This window comes from Dufourea novaeangliae, unplaced genomic scaffold (genome assembly GCF_001272555.1).
Source record: "Dufourea novaeangliae isolate 0120121106 unplaced genomic scaffold, ASM127255v1 scaffold262, whole genome shotgun sequence".
NCBI lineage: Eukaryota > Metazoa > Arthropoda > Insecta > Hymenoptera > Halictidae > Dufourea > Dufourea novaeangliae.
Window position 1 is genome coordinate 181913 of NW_015374137.1, and position 16538 is coordinate 198450.

General features: G+C 35.3%; 1 protein-coding gene across 1 annotated transcript in view; it reads left to right on the forward strand.

Annotated features, from left to right (window-relative positions):
- The first annotated feature begins 355 nt into the window (after nucleotides 1-355).
- Nucleotides 356-16538, forward strand: part of LOC107191258 (heparan sulfate 2-O-sulfotransferase pipe) — a 49431-nt gene continuing 33248 nt past the window's right edge. Inside the window, exons 1-2 of the mRNA XM_015580247.1 lie at nucleotides 356-405; nucleotides 12098-12246. Of these exons, the coding sequence (XP_015435733.1) occupies nucleotides 356-405; nucleotides 12098-12246 (199 nt within the window). The remainder of the gene's footprint in view (nucleotides 406-12097; nucleotides 12247-16538) is intronic.

A 16538-nucleotide genomic window follows, 5' to 3' on the forward strand; every position in this document is an offset into this window, starting at 1 on the left:
GATCGAGTTAATTGTATTTTTGGTGGAAGACGTCGGACATTTCGTCTACGGATACTTGAAGAGAGTGAACAGTTGTTTGTTATTATTTTTTTTTTTTCTTTTCGCTAACGCGTCAGTGATCGACCGAATTCGTGTAAGTTCAGTAGGCTTCTGTTAAAGTTTCAGTGATCGACTGGAACGATAATTCCACTAGAGTCTGGTTAACGTGTCGAAAGGAAGAAGGTGCATGTACCGATCGCGCTCAATCGGCCGTCATTCTCGCTGGATGAATCGCGCTTGACCGTTTCGGATCTAAGTATCCGATTAGCTGCCGCGGCGGTGGGTTCCTTGAAAAGATATCTTTCCAAGTGGCATAATGCTGAACGACAATATATGGAAACACAGGCGGGTTCCTGTCCCAAAGAGGTAAGCCTCGATCGTAGGTTACAGTGCACCTAAATATCGTCTGCTCAAATTCAAATCGTTCTCAATTGAAGAGTAATTTATATTTTTATACCAATTTTCGTTGTGTTTCATGTATGGCAAGTTAGTAACTGTTATAATCTAAAGATTTTCAAATCGCACATAACATCACTTACCCGAGAAATATTGATTAATTCTGAAGTTATATTTATATATGTGTTTAGTATTTTTAACCATGTGAACAGTTTGGCGGCTTTTCGCCAATCTTTTTTAAATGGGATTATGCTTAAGAAGTGTCTTTATTATAAAAATAAAGAAATACAATTACGAAATATTTATATCGTTACGTATTATGTTTTGAGATCACGTTTACATGCTGGACAAACAAAGTTCAGCTCTGTTTCTTTGCAAATATCGTGCCTTAATGTGTAGTAAACATGTACGTACTATACTGAAAAGTAGACGGTATTGACTGCAATTCAGTATTTGCAATTTTGGTATAATTGTCTCCCCGAATTATAGTATCTTTAGATGTGACCCTCTCACTGGTAGTGCTATATGATAGTACAAGCCGCGAAATTTGTCATTTACTGCTTCTTCAGGGCTGTACTTACTTGATCCCATTTACTTTGTTTTGTCTCACATCTTACATATATTTTGTACCCTTCAATTTTGAAATATTTTTGTTTTCATACGGTGTAAAACTGTTTAAGATAAAAAATGTATATTTTCAGTTTGTAATGTAGATGCAACTTTTTGTTCAATTAAAGATAAATACCAAACTCTCCGAATACAGCGTGGAATGTTCACGAATCCCAGTGTAAAGTTTCCCAGTGTGATATTGGCCTGGATTCGACTACCGAAACGGGGGTACCTTTATAGTCCAGCCGAATTAGACATGAAATGAACCATTTCATTAAAAAAAATGTTAACAGATATTTCAACAAAAATGTTAACAGTTGTTCAGAATGATGACCTTGACAAAATATTTCAAGGTCATTAAAAGCAGTGCTGAAAACCATGTTCTCAATAATTACCATTTTTTTTTCTAAATTCGCTACTAACTTCTTGACTCGAGTTTTACTCCTGGCGGACTTACTATTTTATTTTCGTGCCATACAAAAATATTCCCCTTTAGTGTTGCTATTATTAACAAGTACATACATTGTTATATAAATTTAAGCAAAATATTTTTTTATTATTAATACATCAATTTAACAGTGACGACAAACGCATATGCAGGGTATCTCAAAATAGCTTCTACTCCCGAAAATAAGGGCTTCCTAAGATGATTTGAAACAACATTTTCTTTAGCAAAAATGTTATCCGAGGCTTTGTTAACGAGATATTAACGAAAAACCCCGACCAATCAGAGCGTTAGTCTACCGGCCGAGTTCCCGAGGTAGCGATGGTTACCAATCGCAACGCGTAGCCAACGCTACCGCGGGAACTCGGCCGGCAGATTGGCCCTCTGATTGGTCGGAGGACTTGCTTACCCTGTTCTTTATCAGCAAGTATACATGTCCCGCAATCCTTTATAATCCTTTCGATCTTTACTCTAACATTAGCGACCCAATAGTCTTTTAAAATTACTGCTTCCGTTTTCACAACTGAAAAATGCCCTTTCTCGTGCTTGATAACTCGTGCTCGCATCGACTTCGAAACGACTAAGAGTAAATCACCATTCATCTCTTTGAATAGTAAATCATTTCAATCTCTCGTTTTTTCGTTAAATCGAAAATTCTTCTACACATTCTCATGTTCTTGTTGTGCATTCTGAAATCTAGTGGTTATACTAGTACGATCATCTATAATCATACACATGGGCAATGGATTGCGACTGAGAGTATCCACATGAATCATGCTCTTCCCAGGACGATGTTCGATCTTAGAACTGTATTCTTTTAGAAGTAGCGTCCATCGAGCCACACGCACGCAAAGGACCTTCTTACGCGTGGTTAACGTGAACACGCGACAGCCTGTTACTATTAAGAAAAAAATGCCCAAGCGATAAACGCGAAAATTCTTTAAAACTTTAACTATTGCAAGCACCTCCAACTCGTATAGCGCTGTTTCGCCGGTATCGTTTCACCGTTTGAATAGTATACCGGGTGGAACTTTTTATCCTCATCACTCTTTTGCAGTAATATCGCACCGTAACCGTTCATTGGCGCATCTGTGTGCAGCTCGGTCGCTGCGCCTTGATTGTATAACCGTAAAACGGTTGTGTCGCAAAATATTTCTTTTAACCGTAAAAATGACTGTTTTTCTTTTTCCTTGAATTGGAATTTCGTATCCGCTTTTAAGAGATTAGTAAGTGGTCGCGCAATAATAGAATATTGAGGCACGAATTTCCGAAAATAGCCATTTACACAAGAAGTGTCCTCCTCCGATTTTAATAAGTGAAAAATAAGAGATACATATTTTTTTTTATCGGCTGAGAAGCGATTTTAAGGGGTGAAACCACCCCTCGAAGTTTCGACCCGAAAGTACTATCTCGAAAACCAAAGGAGATACATGAAAACTTCTAATGGACAAGATTTGCGGTTTTTTATGTAGAATAATATGGTGCTAACAAATTGTCCAAAATATAATTTGTTTATAACAAAAAAATGTCGGATCGAAACTTCGAGGGGTGGTTTCACCCCTTAAAGTCGCGTTTCAGCCGATAAAAAAAAATACGTATCCCTTATTTTTGACTGCTTAACAGACATACGAAGTTTCATCAAAATCGGAGGGGGACACTTCTGTGCCTTCCCTTGTTAGTCCTAAAAAGCTTTGTACTTGTTTGGTGTTGGTCGGATCAAGAAATTTTCGCAAGGCTTCAATTTTACGTGTGGACAAAGAAATGCAGTCGCTCTCTACAATATAACCAACGAACGCGACCCTAGTGCGAAGAAAATAGCACTTCTTCCAGTTTACAACTAACCCCGCTGCACTCGTAACCTTCAGTACGGTCTCAAGATTTTTTATCCCCATTTCACTGCCCGCGGAAGGTATTATTAAATCGTTATGATAGGTAAGAACTGTTTTAGCGCGTAAGAGATCTTTAAAAACGGCGATTATAAAGCGTTGAAAAATCGACGATGAGTTACTCACAGTAAAGGGGACTCTTAAAAATTTATAGTGATTATCAGGAATTATGAAGGTTGTATATTTTCGACTATTCTCATCAATAGGAACATGGAACAACCCGCTTTTTAAATCTAGCGTGTTGAACATTTTTGCATTTTTCAATGACTCTAACCGATCCTCTATTAACGGAAGTGGATACCGATCTCGTGTAATCTATCTATTTAACTTCCTGAAATCGATGCACAATCTGGTATCCCCCGTCTTTCTTTTCTACTAATATTACTGGACTCGCGTAATCGGACAAAGAAGGCTGTGCGATGCTCTCATGTAACTATTCGGTTTTACGACTGTTTACCTTCTCTTTCTCAGCTGGTGTTAATGAACAGGCTCTCTGCTAGACAGATTCCTTATCCTTTAAGACTAGAATCATTTTAATATTAACGTCGATAGTTTTGTGCGGAGTATAATTGGCTATCATATTTTCAATTGTTGCTCTGTGTTTGCTGTTCGGTATATGTTCAGTGTCTATCTTGTCTCTTATAATCTATCTGAAATACTTCAGGAACATCATATACGCTCACGATAGGAATAATTACAATATTACAACCAGAGATGGGCAAAATGATTATCGAGATAAAAAGTTTCGAATAACGAATAAAAGATAAAAAGAAGTATTTAGTCATTTTTAATTGTTTAAACGTGGAAATTTCAATTTTTATAATAAATAATACTTCTTTATGAATGAATCGACATTTGTCGAACAATTATTTAATCCCATGAACTGTTTAAAGCTCAGAACGACACCCTTAGATAATGCTGCTTTTCACTGTGTATTATTCGAATAAAATTCTGCCCAACTCTGATTACAACTTTTAATGTGTACCTCAGCAGTATCTAAGAAATCAGTTCCGATGAGGAATTTTATCAAACAGGTCATTTTATCCAAAATTCCTCAGGTCAATTTGAAAAGCATCTGTTCCTTGCATATGATTGTCTATTCGATACTCCAGGTCAATAACCCGAATGAGCAATGTGATAGCAGGCTTTATCTGGCCATTTGCAAGAACTGAAAGTTGTGCAGCGTATTAATGTCATTACCAGCTGTAATAGCTCTTAAAAGCAGCCACATTACATGGCCGGTCATTATCGTAAACTCTCACTGTCTTGAAGATTGTCATGCGCGTCTACACACGTTCGATCGGAACGATCCCTTCCTGCAAATTTAACCATTTACACGCAATACACCGAATAGGAGAGACCACGGACAAATGTAACAATTTTTCTTTTTGAGTCTGTAATCTTTGAATACGGTAGAATTAAAAAAAAATTCTTCTACGCCGAGAAACCTTAATTATTGGACAACATAATCAAACTTTAAAACATAGAATATATTATACCAGTTTTTTGAAATAAGACTTTCTTTAAAATCACTGATTTGTTACTTTAGTACGTACCCCTAGGGATGATTGTAACACCGTATTTAAGTTGAAAAAAAACCAACTAAAATGATAGATGCTTTTAAATGACATTTGTATTTAGTCTATAGATAGACTACATAAATATGAAAATTAATATACACATAAGCGTAACATAAACTTCTAAAATTTAAGAAAATGTAAACAAGTATGTAGTACTAACATTCATTTTTTTCCGGAGTCAGGAATACATTTTTTATAGTTCATTGCCAACTCGTAAGCCAACTTTTTTATTCCTTTTGCTGTCATACTGTAATTCAGGGGTGTCAAACTCATTTCAATCACGGGCTATTTATCTAACAAGTAGAATTCATTTGGGCCGCATAATATCTATTTATATTATTTAGTTACTTCAATTTTTAAATTTCACAGTTTAGCTGAACAATCATAGTGAAAGGTCCGCTATATATTATATACGAAGAAATTTAAAATTGCTTACATTTTGACAATATTTTCAATTCCTACAAAATATAAGTCGTTGCCAGCCACAAAAGTACATGTCATGGGTCGCATGCGGCTTATTATAGTTACTTTTTCACGGAAAAAAACGTCGAAGAAATCGGTTTTTGATTTTTAAAACTAGGATACTCAACCAAAAAATCGCAAAAAATTCTCTAACACGTGCCCCGGCAAATACTATCTGTCCGATTATTTACAGAATCTTTACACTTCATTAAACAGGAAAAATAGAGGAAAAGCCGACAATTCGAAATTTCCCTTTTATCACCTACCTGATCGAGATAGAGGGTTGAAACTTTGCACAAACTATATTTTCTTGACAGGCCATTCTAAGGGCACATTTAACCCCCTTATCCTTCTATACCCTTTTATAATTGTACCGACACATCACGCTCACTCTCTTGTCTTAGATTCCTAGATAATTGAAACACGAATAATTCACTTTTTAATCTCCCCAAGGTAGAAAGTTTAATTGAAATCCAAAGTAAGTTTTTTGTAGATAAGTCAATCTGTGTAATTTTCATGGTTACTTTCGTATGTAATTTTCTAAACTTTCTCCTTAAAAAAAATCTTTGTCGATAATACAAGTGAGGAAACTCAAGAGGAAGTCATGAGATACGAAGCATTTAAGTCCTATCTGTACTAAAACCACTTCGTTGCATTTCTAGTAAAATCAGCATGTATATGCAAAATTATACGTTTTAGAGCGCGTATTTGATTAAATTAACGAATGAGAATATCGCTATTTTTTAAATAGACATTTATTTAAACATTATTCACAATAACATTAATGATGGTTATTTCATTACGTTGTTATATTTTGTACAACGTCTAATAACATCGCTGGTTATTTCATTTTTATTCTAAACTAGGTAGTGTAACCTTAAATTTAATTTTGAATTCATTTTAACACATGATTACATACATACATTGGTAATTTATAAAAATGTAAAGAATATTATATCATGAAACCTTATGTTTTACGAACAAACACCTAATTTAAAAAATTTATAAAATTTTTTATAAATTCTTCCCGGAAAAAATGAATTTTTATTTGATACCTGTACTCGCATCCTTTTCTACCACTAACCGTACCAACCGCCGGTCAAATGACCGGTTTTAAATAGGGTACAAATAGGTATATAAAAGTCTCGGTACGGTTAGTGCTAAACTACACCAAAAATTAAATTTCGTGTTAAGCTAACATCGTCAGTAATCAAGTCCTTGGTTGTGAGTTAATAACAGTGAACAAATAGTCCGACATTGAAATGTTCCAAAATCAATTTCAGTTCATCAATGATAAAGTGAATGCTTCTAATTATAAATATTAATACCTAAAATCAATAAAAGTTACATGTCATAATTACCGGAGAAAGTGCAATACTCGAAAGTCACGAAACTATTTCCGAAATAGAAAATTCGTTGGAAACGGTACGTACGTGAATCGAAAAAGAATTTATCAAAACGACGTGTCACGTTTAATTATACTCAGGATTCATGTAATACCAGTCAGTTTTACAATTTTTTAGTCGAAGCACGGAAAGCCTCTAATAATCTTGTAATAAGCTTGTATCATTTACGTATGCCTGAATCACGGAACATCGTTTACGAAGCTTATACAAATTCGATCGTTGAAATCGCACTCTATAAAGCGTGTCCAAGCCTTACTGTCTCTATGAAAACCAACAGCAGCAACAAACTATCGATTAACGAAAGCACACGTCTCGACAAAGAAACTTATCCTGTTCCGTGAGAAACCGCTTTTCGATGCGCAGCCGTACCCGCTGACAATTGCGCCGGGAGAAATGAACGTGTGTCCCGATAAAAGAAAACGCGAAACGAACGGTATCGGTCGGTGAGACGCCAGTGTCAACGACACGCGGACAAGGGAACCGTAAGGCTTGAAAGAGGAACACGTTTCTGTATTTACACCGTGAAACACGGCGCACGATGGGAGGATATCGTAGCAAATAACGAGAACCCGGCTATCTGGAAACCCAATTACTCGACGTGGTGCATCCGTGTTATTCCATTCCCAGCGAATTTCATGAGCGCTACACTAGCCGAAAGTACTATAAAGTCATCTTCATTTTCATAAATATTTTCAAATACCGCCATTTTTATTGCTCCATCGTACCTGTTTTTACATTTTGTTGACACTTACAAGGGAACATATCGAACCCAGACACGCCGATTGTAATGCCCTTTATATGGGATATAGTTTGCGAAAAAATATTTGACACGTGTTTTTTTATATCTGCCATCGTCCATATTGAAGGGGTGAAAACAGCCCTCAAAGTTGGAGGTTTACAACATCTTTTTTTTTTAATATCTTGGGAACTAGAGGGTATAGATAAACATTTTTTTTTGTAAATTTTATGTTTTTTTTTAATGGAGAATGTAATTATCTAAACGTTTGTTTTTTAAATTTATTTGTTTAAATAAATGGAGTGGCTGGGTTCGATATGTTCCTTTGTTAGATGGAATGTGCTTTCTGTTCCGCTATGTTTACATTGTGCGTTTGTTTTCATTTTTTTTTCTGCGTGCGGCAGAATAAAAGTACGAAATTTCTATAAAATTATATAGTTTTTGTCTGTATTCGAAACGGATAAGTACGATAAACTACGAATATTCTAAAGGTATTAGTATCAGAATTCATAGAAATCGTATATTTGTGAAATCTCATTCGTTAATTTACTCAAGTAGACTCTAAAAACGTACAATTTTGCATATAAGTATATGCTGATCTTACGAGAAATGCAACGAAGTGATTTTAGCACAGATTGGACTTAAAACTGTTAACAAGCGAAGAAAAGGCATCGATTGATGCTTTAGAAGATATATAGTTCTAATCGCACAGTCGCAAAAAAAATTAATCGATCGTATACAGTGATAAATAATTACATGAATTTATGTGAAAATTGCGGTAAAAGCCACTTTAAAGTTGATATCCAAAAACTATCAAAGCTCTTTCTCTAGACAACGGTCATTAGACTGTTTAACACAATTTGTAATCTGCAATATCCATTGGGAGATCCTTAAAGAGTTCTTCATGCAGATCACGAATCCGAAAGCAGCATTTCTCAATCTCCCTCAATTTTTTAAAAAGCTTTTGTAAAAACACCCAATCTTTACCAAAAAAGACGTATTAAGTGAAAACTAAAAACTTTAGAATGTGAAATTTAATCTTGAAAAATAGAGGAGAGTTCTCTGCATACAACAATATATTTAGTTATTAAATTGTGGAGTTCCTAATGGTTGTAAATATCCGTGAAAGTTTAAAAAAAGAGTCGATATTCGTATTTTCTATGCATTATTTTTGTGTTTTTGCGAAAGTTATTTTCGCGTCAGATATTCGTGGAAATTTTGTTTTCAAGTATGTAAATCCAGGTCCTGATTTATCCATCGGTATTCTCGGTGTCGATTAGACGTAGCTACGGCACTGAAGAGTCCAGGTAAGCGAGCAATGGCCGTGTGGCGGTAAAACGCCACGCACATGTTCTCGACGGATGTCTTCTCGGCCTGTTCGAATTAAAAACCGTTCCAACACTTTTTCTGGATGGTTTCTTCTTCAGGAATGTCTACAGAATCCGATACTGTGTAGCAAATTAGCGCTACGTACAGAATGTTTCGTAAAAACGCAAAAATAGTGCAGAGAAAATACGCACATCGGCTCTTTTTTAAACTTTCACGGCTATTTAGAACCATTAAGAACTCCACAATTTAATAACTAAATACATTGTTGTATGCAGAGAACTCTCCTCTATTTTTCAAGATTAAATTGAACTTTCTAGAGTTTTCAGTTTTCACGTAATACGTCTTTTTTGGCCAAGATTGGGTGTTTTTATAAAAGCTCGTTTTTCAAAAATTGAGGGAGATTGAGAAATGCTGCTTTCGGATTCGTGATTTGGATGAGGAACTCTGTAAGGATCTCCCAATGGATATTGCAGATAAGAAAAAAAGTTTAAATTTGTTGGACAGTGTTATTAATGAGGTCTGCGGCTAAAGAAACAAAAAATGCAACACAACTTCGTGTTGAATTGGAGCTCCCAATAACATTTAGACGTGTGCAACAAATTTTAAATACTTCTGAACGGTATTGTTTAAAAAAAAATGTTACGTAAACCAGGCCTTAAAGAAGAACATAAACAGGCCCGTCTCGATTTCGCAAGGGCACATATGTCCTGGACAAAGGAATGGCAATCTGTTATCTTTTCAGACGACAGAAAGTTTAATTTGGATGTGCCAGATGACTATAAATATTATTGGCAGAATCTGAGAAATGAAAAGAACGTGGCAATGAGTCGTAATTTTGGCGGTGGTTCCCTAATAATTTGAGCTGCGTTCAAGGTTGACAAATAAATTCCAATTTGTTACATAAGTCATAAAATGAATTCGGAAAAATATACAGAATTGTTCAAAATGATATTAATATCATTTGTAGAAAATATCGAAGATGACAATTTTATTTACCAGCATGATAATGCTGCAGTGCACACATCTAAGCACACAAAGCAGTGGTTCCTTAAAAAAAGTATCAATGTTTCACTATGGCCTGCTTGTTCTGCAAATGGCAATGCTGAATTAATAAGGCGCGACCTGTCACGAATATTTAAGGAAATTACTACTGGAAATAAAACTGCCAGTGAAGTGACAAGAACTTTAGATTTGCCGCTGACCACGCGACGTTTCCTATAAATATTGCGGCAAGATAAAAGTCAATAATTCAAAAAAATACATAGACTTATTAAAAGGTTATTTGATGGTATTTTTTGAAGAAAAGCACGAAGGAAATGCTATTTTTCAACAAGATAACGCGACAGTTTACACTTCTAAAAAAACACTCCAGTGGTTTCGGCAAAAGGATTTACCATCTATGAAATGGCCTTTTCGTTCCCCGGGTGCAGTGGTACTCAAAAATAGCGATCACCTCGCCTGCCATCCAGCGTAACGGAAATGCTAAACTTGCACAGGCAAGGCGACCGCCGTCATTGAGTATTTCGCTTGTCTATTGAAAACAAAACAGATTTTGTTATTTTCCCTCAAACCATCCTTAGCACAAAGGTCTACTCTAACGCGTGGTATGATTGGATTTTCTCCTAGATCCTTAGTTTTTGGTACTAATGCTGTAAAAGCAGAATACACTATCAAATTTGAAAATTTTCCATTTTCTTAAAACTGATTTTTTCAAAAACTAAACGTGCTGAGAAGAAATGGTTTGCAAATTCGTAGACAACTCTCCCTCTCTCCCTCTTTCTCTCTGAAGATTATGGGGTTTCTTACATGTTGCACAGTGTAATTAATCGAGCAAGATTTTACATAGATAAACGACGCTTCTTATTCCGTTAGTACGTCTGTGCACGGGGAACAATAAGGATATTTACATTTTCCTTCTCTTCCCCTGAACAGTAAATCTAAGATACATCTTAAGAACTCTTACTCATAAATTACACTGCACACACCGAGAAACGCTCGATTCTCGCCGGAATCACCGCCGCCTTCTCTGAACGTGACTTTGCATCTGCTCGGAGACGTTCGTCCTTTCACGGTCAGCAAGACGTCGCTTCCTCACGGTAAAACCAGGTCGCACGCGAATCCTCTCCGTGAACAGGATGATCAATTACGAGACAGATGACTTTGCCATGCCCTGTTTCTCTTCGCGCTGACAACCCACATGACAGTTCACTCGTGACTCTTCAGTTTCGAGAAGAGTCGCGCTGGAGTTTTAATGTAGGTCTGATTGTTTTGGTTATTATTTGGTTATTCGGCAATCCGAAAATTTCGATATTTTCTTTTGAAACTGCGCAGGTTCCTAATGGATCTTAACAGAAGTATTAAGCAATTTTTTTTTTTGCTACTTTTCGGTTCTTCGGTATGTTTTTGATTCCGTAGAATGATAGAGTAGCTTCAAACGAGTTCAACGACCTATTACATAAGATCATAGTATGTGTTCGAAAGGACGACTGTCACCATCAATGCAACATTGGATTCTTTTTATGACTGATTGACGTGCAAGTCTTATAACTATTAGATTATATTAAATAAAATTATTAACGCCATCAGATGACTCTCTTCGAACGTAATCTGTATATTCACTTCTTATTCTAATAATATGTAGTTATTAACATAAAATTCATGTAAACCATTCAGGCGAAGTGGGTATTTGCGCTCGTGATCGAGATGCATCATTGATATTATTAAAGCTTCTTTCACTGAGCACAATTAGCACTGTTCAGAGCTGAAAAATTGGTTAGAATAAATAATAACAGATCCTATTGATAATAATATATAATCTCCATCTTGTGGACCATCTTCTTTCGCAGTATTAAAAAAACGAGAAACAAAAACATTTGTATTTCCTCTATTGGCTAGAATAGTAACGTCCAATCCGATTAGGTAAGCTCGTATGACGAAGAGAGGAAACTGGATACATCGAGAGCCAGTGAAACAAAGCGGTAGCTCACGGTAACTGTTGCTCTGTATCGCTTACTCTTAATGTATTGTTGAAGGCGACTTCTGGGAGTTTAATTAATTCGAGTAATCAATCTTCCACCATATTCACATTTATGACGTCCTGAAGTCTTTATTACTATTATTATCCTAATATTCCGACTCTCGTTGTCTCCGACATAGTAATCAAACTACTATTGTTCGAGTGTATGAATGATTCCGGTTTCATTTTCTAGGACCATCGAGCTGATCGCGCTGATAGCGATTTCCAGTACCCTCTTCCTTTTCTTACACACAAGGGAGCTGCATTCACGTTTGCGGAAAATGGAAGTTCGCCTTCAGCCTGGCGAGGACGAGATACTCTCGGCGAATCAACTCTCGTTCGGTGAGTTTCGCGTTTCACTTTATCTTCATCTTTCATGACATATATTGTATTATAATTTACATACATACCGGATTTAAATGCCCACTGGAGATCCATTACTATTAAATCGAATGCATCTGTCGGTCATGTCAAATGGTTATTTTTGACTAGAATGTCATCTTTTAAGCTGTTTTGTTTGGATATTTTTACAAATTAACCGTAAGACTTTGGTATCGGATTTTTGTACACATATTTATTTGTTTCAAAAATGTTGTTGTGGCGTTTGAAGCCGCGAAGCTGGCTACGCGTTACAACTGAAGATGCCTCCGAGTTCGAGGATCGATATGTGGATCGGTCGGTCGTTTCGCTGACAACCGCGAATATTTAAAAAGAGAGTCTGAGATATGACATGATACAGTACGGATGTATTATATTTGATTTGTATATATTTGTAAATGATTAATGTTGTACAGCTGTACAGTTATAAATAAATATTGTGTTGTATCACCTTTAATAATAAAACAAGATTACGTCGTGTGGTGGAACTCCACGGCATAACAATATTAACCATTTTTCGTGCAACAAAAACAAGCAGTATGTTCCACTGCGCGCTACGGTGCGCTTACCTGTAACGCTGGACGCCGCGACCTTCGTATGCCTGATGCGACTTCAATTTTAGAGTGCCCGAAAAACAGAAAAATGGATTTTAAAGAGAAAAGATCAAAGAATACGGGAATATTTTTTACGAATTAAAAAATGTATGACCTAGGGGTAAACTTTGCAAAACAAAAATATTTTTAATATTCTTGCATTACAGAAATAACTTTACGTACAAAATAAAACATTAATTACAAAGAATGATCTTTTATGATCAAAATGAAAGAAGAATCAAGTCTTTATGTTTAATAATTTCTAAGATAAAAATCCTTTTGTAATGGTAGTTTCCGTAAAAATCAGTGAAATTTGCCAACTTTGAGGGTCTGTATTTTTTAAACAATTTTGAAACCAGTAAAATGATCACTTAAACGCCTCTACTTTCACATGAAGTATAACATATTTCAATGTGAGTAAAATCCCAAACATCGTTTACAGAAGTGATTCCCTTGGCGTGGAATGACTCGTATAACAGTTAAGGAATATTTAAATCATGATTTAATGCAGAATTAAAATATAACACTTATAGTACAATTTCGTAATTTTTATTCTCTTAGTTCAATAATTCAGTTTTTGTTTTAAAAGTCGCTTTAATGATTATACTTATTTGTTATCTATGATCTGTGAAATTTTAAGCAAAATATATTTTTTCGCAGTCAGACGGCTTTTTTAAAACATTGTGCGCCATAGACTACTTAAAAATATTTCATAGTAAGTTTAGTCATGAATAAAGGACGACGGACACAAAGTTCAGTCGATCGTATGGAAGAAAATTCGTAAGTTGTCTCAGGGAATAGAAACATAATGAACAAATACATACATGTATGTACGTATATGTGATTCTATCGACCATATAAATAAGCACACATGCACCAGAATATCCTTGGTTCTCTGAGGAGTTCCCAACTTCCTGGTTAAAGAATATCAAAGTGTGAAAGTGAACTTACTAAGTACACGCTGGTTGTCTAGAGCGACGTGCACTTCACGTTTACTCCTTGCGTATACATGTATATGTGTATCATTTGATTATTATCATTCAAGCCAGTAGCATTTCGCATTCATGAGATACGTAACGGGATTAGGGTATCCGTTTGTGTCTAATACGCTAATTAGATACTACAGATTCTGTGGATATGTCGTTTCTTTAATGACACAGTTGGTTTTAATTTGTTGTTGTAAAGCATATTATACTCTAATTGGGAAAGTATGAGATCATTTCATATGTCTTTACGGTCTTTAGTACGAGTAGAAATGGCACTCCGACAAGAGCGTGACTCGTTACGAACAAATTAGTCGAAAGATTGTAGTTAAATTTTTACACGTAGGTAGGGCTTTGATTTCATGGAAAAAATCTTTGAAAATTTGTCACAAATATTATAGATATGACTAGGACTTGGCTAACGGCGGTTGTGTATTACTTATTGTTGCTACTTATTACAAACATAAATGAACAAGCAGAAAAATTGTTAATCATCCATAAAATGGTCACACTTTTCTATTTTTTTATATATTTTTTAATATTTTTTTTTGTATTTTTGTATATTTTTTTGTCTGCTATTAATTTATAACATTCACGCGAAAATCAATAAATTTATAATATCTTCTACAACTGATCCATTACGTTTTACAATATTGAACCATCTCTGTCAAGAATCTATGCTATTTTAAAAGCGATGATAAAGATTCCAAGAATATTTATCTATATTATGAGCCACAATACGATCAAACCTAATTTGTATAACTAGAATAATCAATAATAAACAATAAAATAGGAAGATGTTAATGAATCGTCCTTTGCTTCCATTTAAAGAATGTTGCACATCCATAATGTTGCCTAGAATTATTAGAACTTGACTATGATTGAAAAGAATGTAACACATTATACAAATACAGTGTTGCGCGAATTAATGTAAACACAGGTTATTTTAAAAACTATGTGTTTTCATTAAGTATGAACTTGGTGGCACCTATAAAACGGCATCGCTAAAAGTTTAATGAATTTCTGTCTAATTTCAGTCCTAAGAAATTGTAACTTATAATGGCCAATTTCTTACTTAAAAATATTGACAAAGATGTCTTCTAAATCTTTTAAAATTTTAAGAGTTCTTAATACAATAACTTTTTCAAATACGAAGTATACGAAACAGTAAGATAGCAGTTACAAATTGCAAGCGTTTAATTTTTTATTTCTAAGCATTTCAATGATATTGTTTACCGGAAAGTTAGAGTTTTAAAGTTAACGTAAAGTTAACGTTTTATGTAACTAATAATTCCTGACTGCTACAAGTTTTCTCCAATTATTTAAACATTTCTGTCACACAAGATGGTCTCTCCTCGAGAGATTAAATGCATCTCAGATGTAACTCAGAGAGTTCATATCTCTTGACCTCGTTTCTGGTGTTCTACATATTCTCAATAAAGGAAGCATTCCTCCTTACCACCAGTCTAATGCGTGGAACTGTTCGTAAATTTACTAATTCTGTTAGGTGGTAAATTATTGTTCAAAAGGCCTCCTGGTAATAGATTATCCTTCACACGAACAAACACGTCGCATGAAGAAAACAGAGCACAATGGCAGCTTTTCTCTTCAATTACCCACATTTTGACCGTCGACGATACACCATCCATTCATTCCGATACAATGTAATTGCTGAAACGAGAAACGAGAATTGGTATTAAATTAAATGTCCCTTCGGAATGGAAAGTCTTCAGGTCTCCTTTCAGGTCCGGCTCGAATATCGCAAAAGTTTCTGAGCCGCCTCCCATGAATGCGAATTCGCGTGCCGCGTAACACGATTTCTACTTCCTTCGAGATGAACACCAATGCCGTCAGACCAGTTTTGAAAATGTTTCCTGCACCGTGGGAACTGACGTCCCGGCGTTTCCATAACTTTATATTAAATTTCAGTCCAACTGTCCGATCGTAATCAAGACCGAGCAAAACGGGATAAGTACGCGGGTTATTTTTGGCAGAATTGAGAATTCACTACCGTGTCAATCTACGTTGCGCTGGGTAAGAACGAATATATAGTCGCAGACCGGAAGGAATTACAATTAATATTTAAAGCGACAATCTTAGGCTGAAAGTAATTATGTCTACATAGCACAAAATTATAAAGAGGCTCTAAAATATAAAAAAATTAAGTTTAATTTTTAATTTCTTGACCGTTTTATGTATTCCTGTTTATACAAATACGGTAGCTGTAAAAGGAAGTTGATTCTTTGACCAACATCAGATTATAGGTTGCGATTGTAATCTTGACTCGGAATGTATGTAGTAAAGCTTTCTTTTTTTTTTTTATTTTATTTTTAACTGCAAATGGCCATCTATCATATATGATATTTAGCGCATTTTATGTGGGATTACAATGCGCTAAATATCATATATGATTAGTGTTGTTAAAATGAGCCTCGAGTCTTGAGCTTTAACAGCTCGAGTCGCGGTTCAAACCCTAAAGGCTCGAACCCTCAAGGTTCGAAGCTAGAGTCGTGAAAGCTCGAGCTCTTGAACGCTCTAGCCTTTAAGCTTGAAGGCTCGAGTCGTATAAATTGTATGTAGTGAAGTAATGTACAGACCTTGCGTTTTCGAAGCCTTAAAACTTAACCTAAAAGTTTTCAGTTTTTAACTCTAATATTACACGAATCTCAAGCTTTTAAAG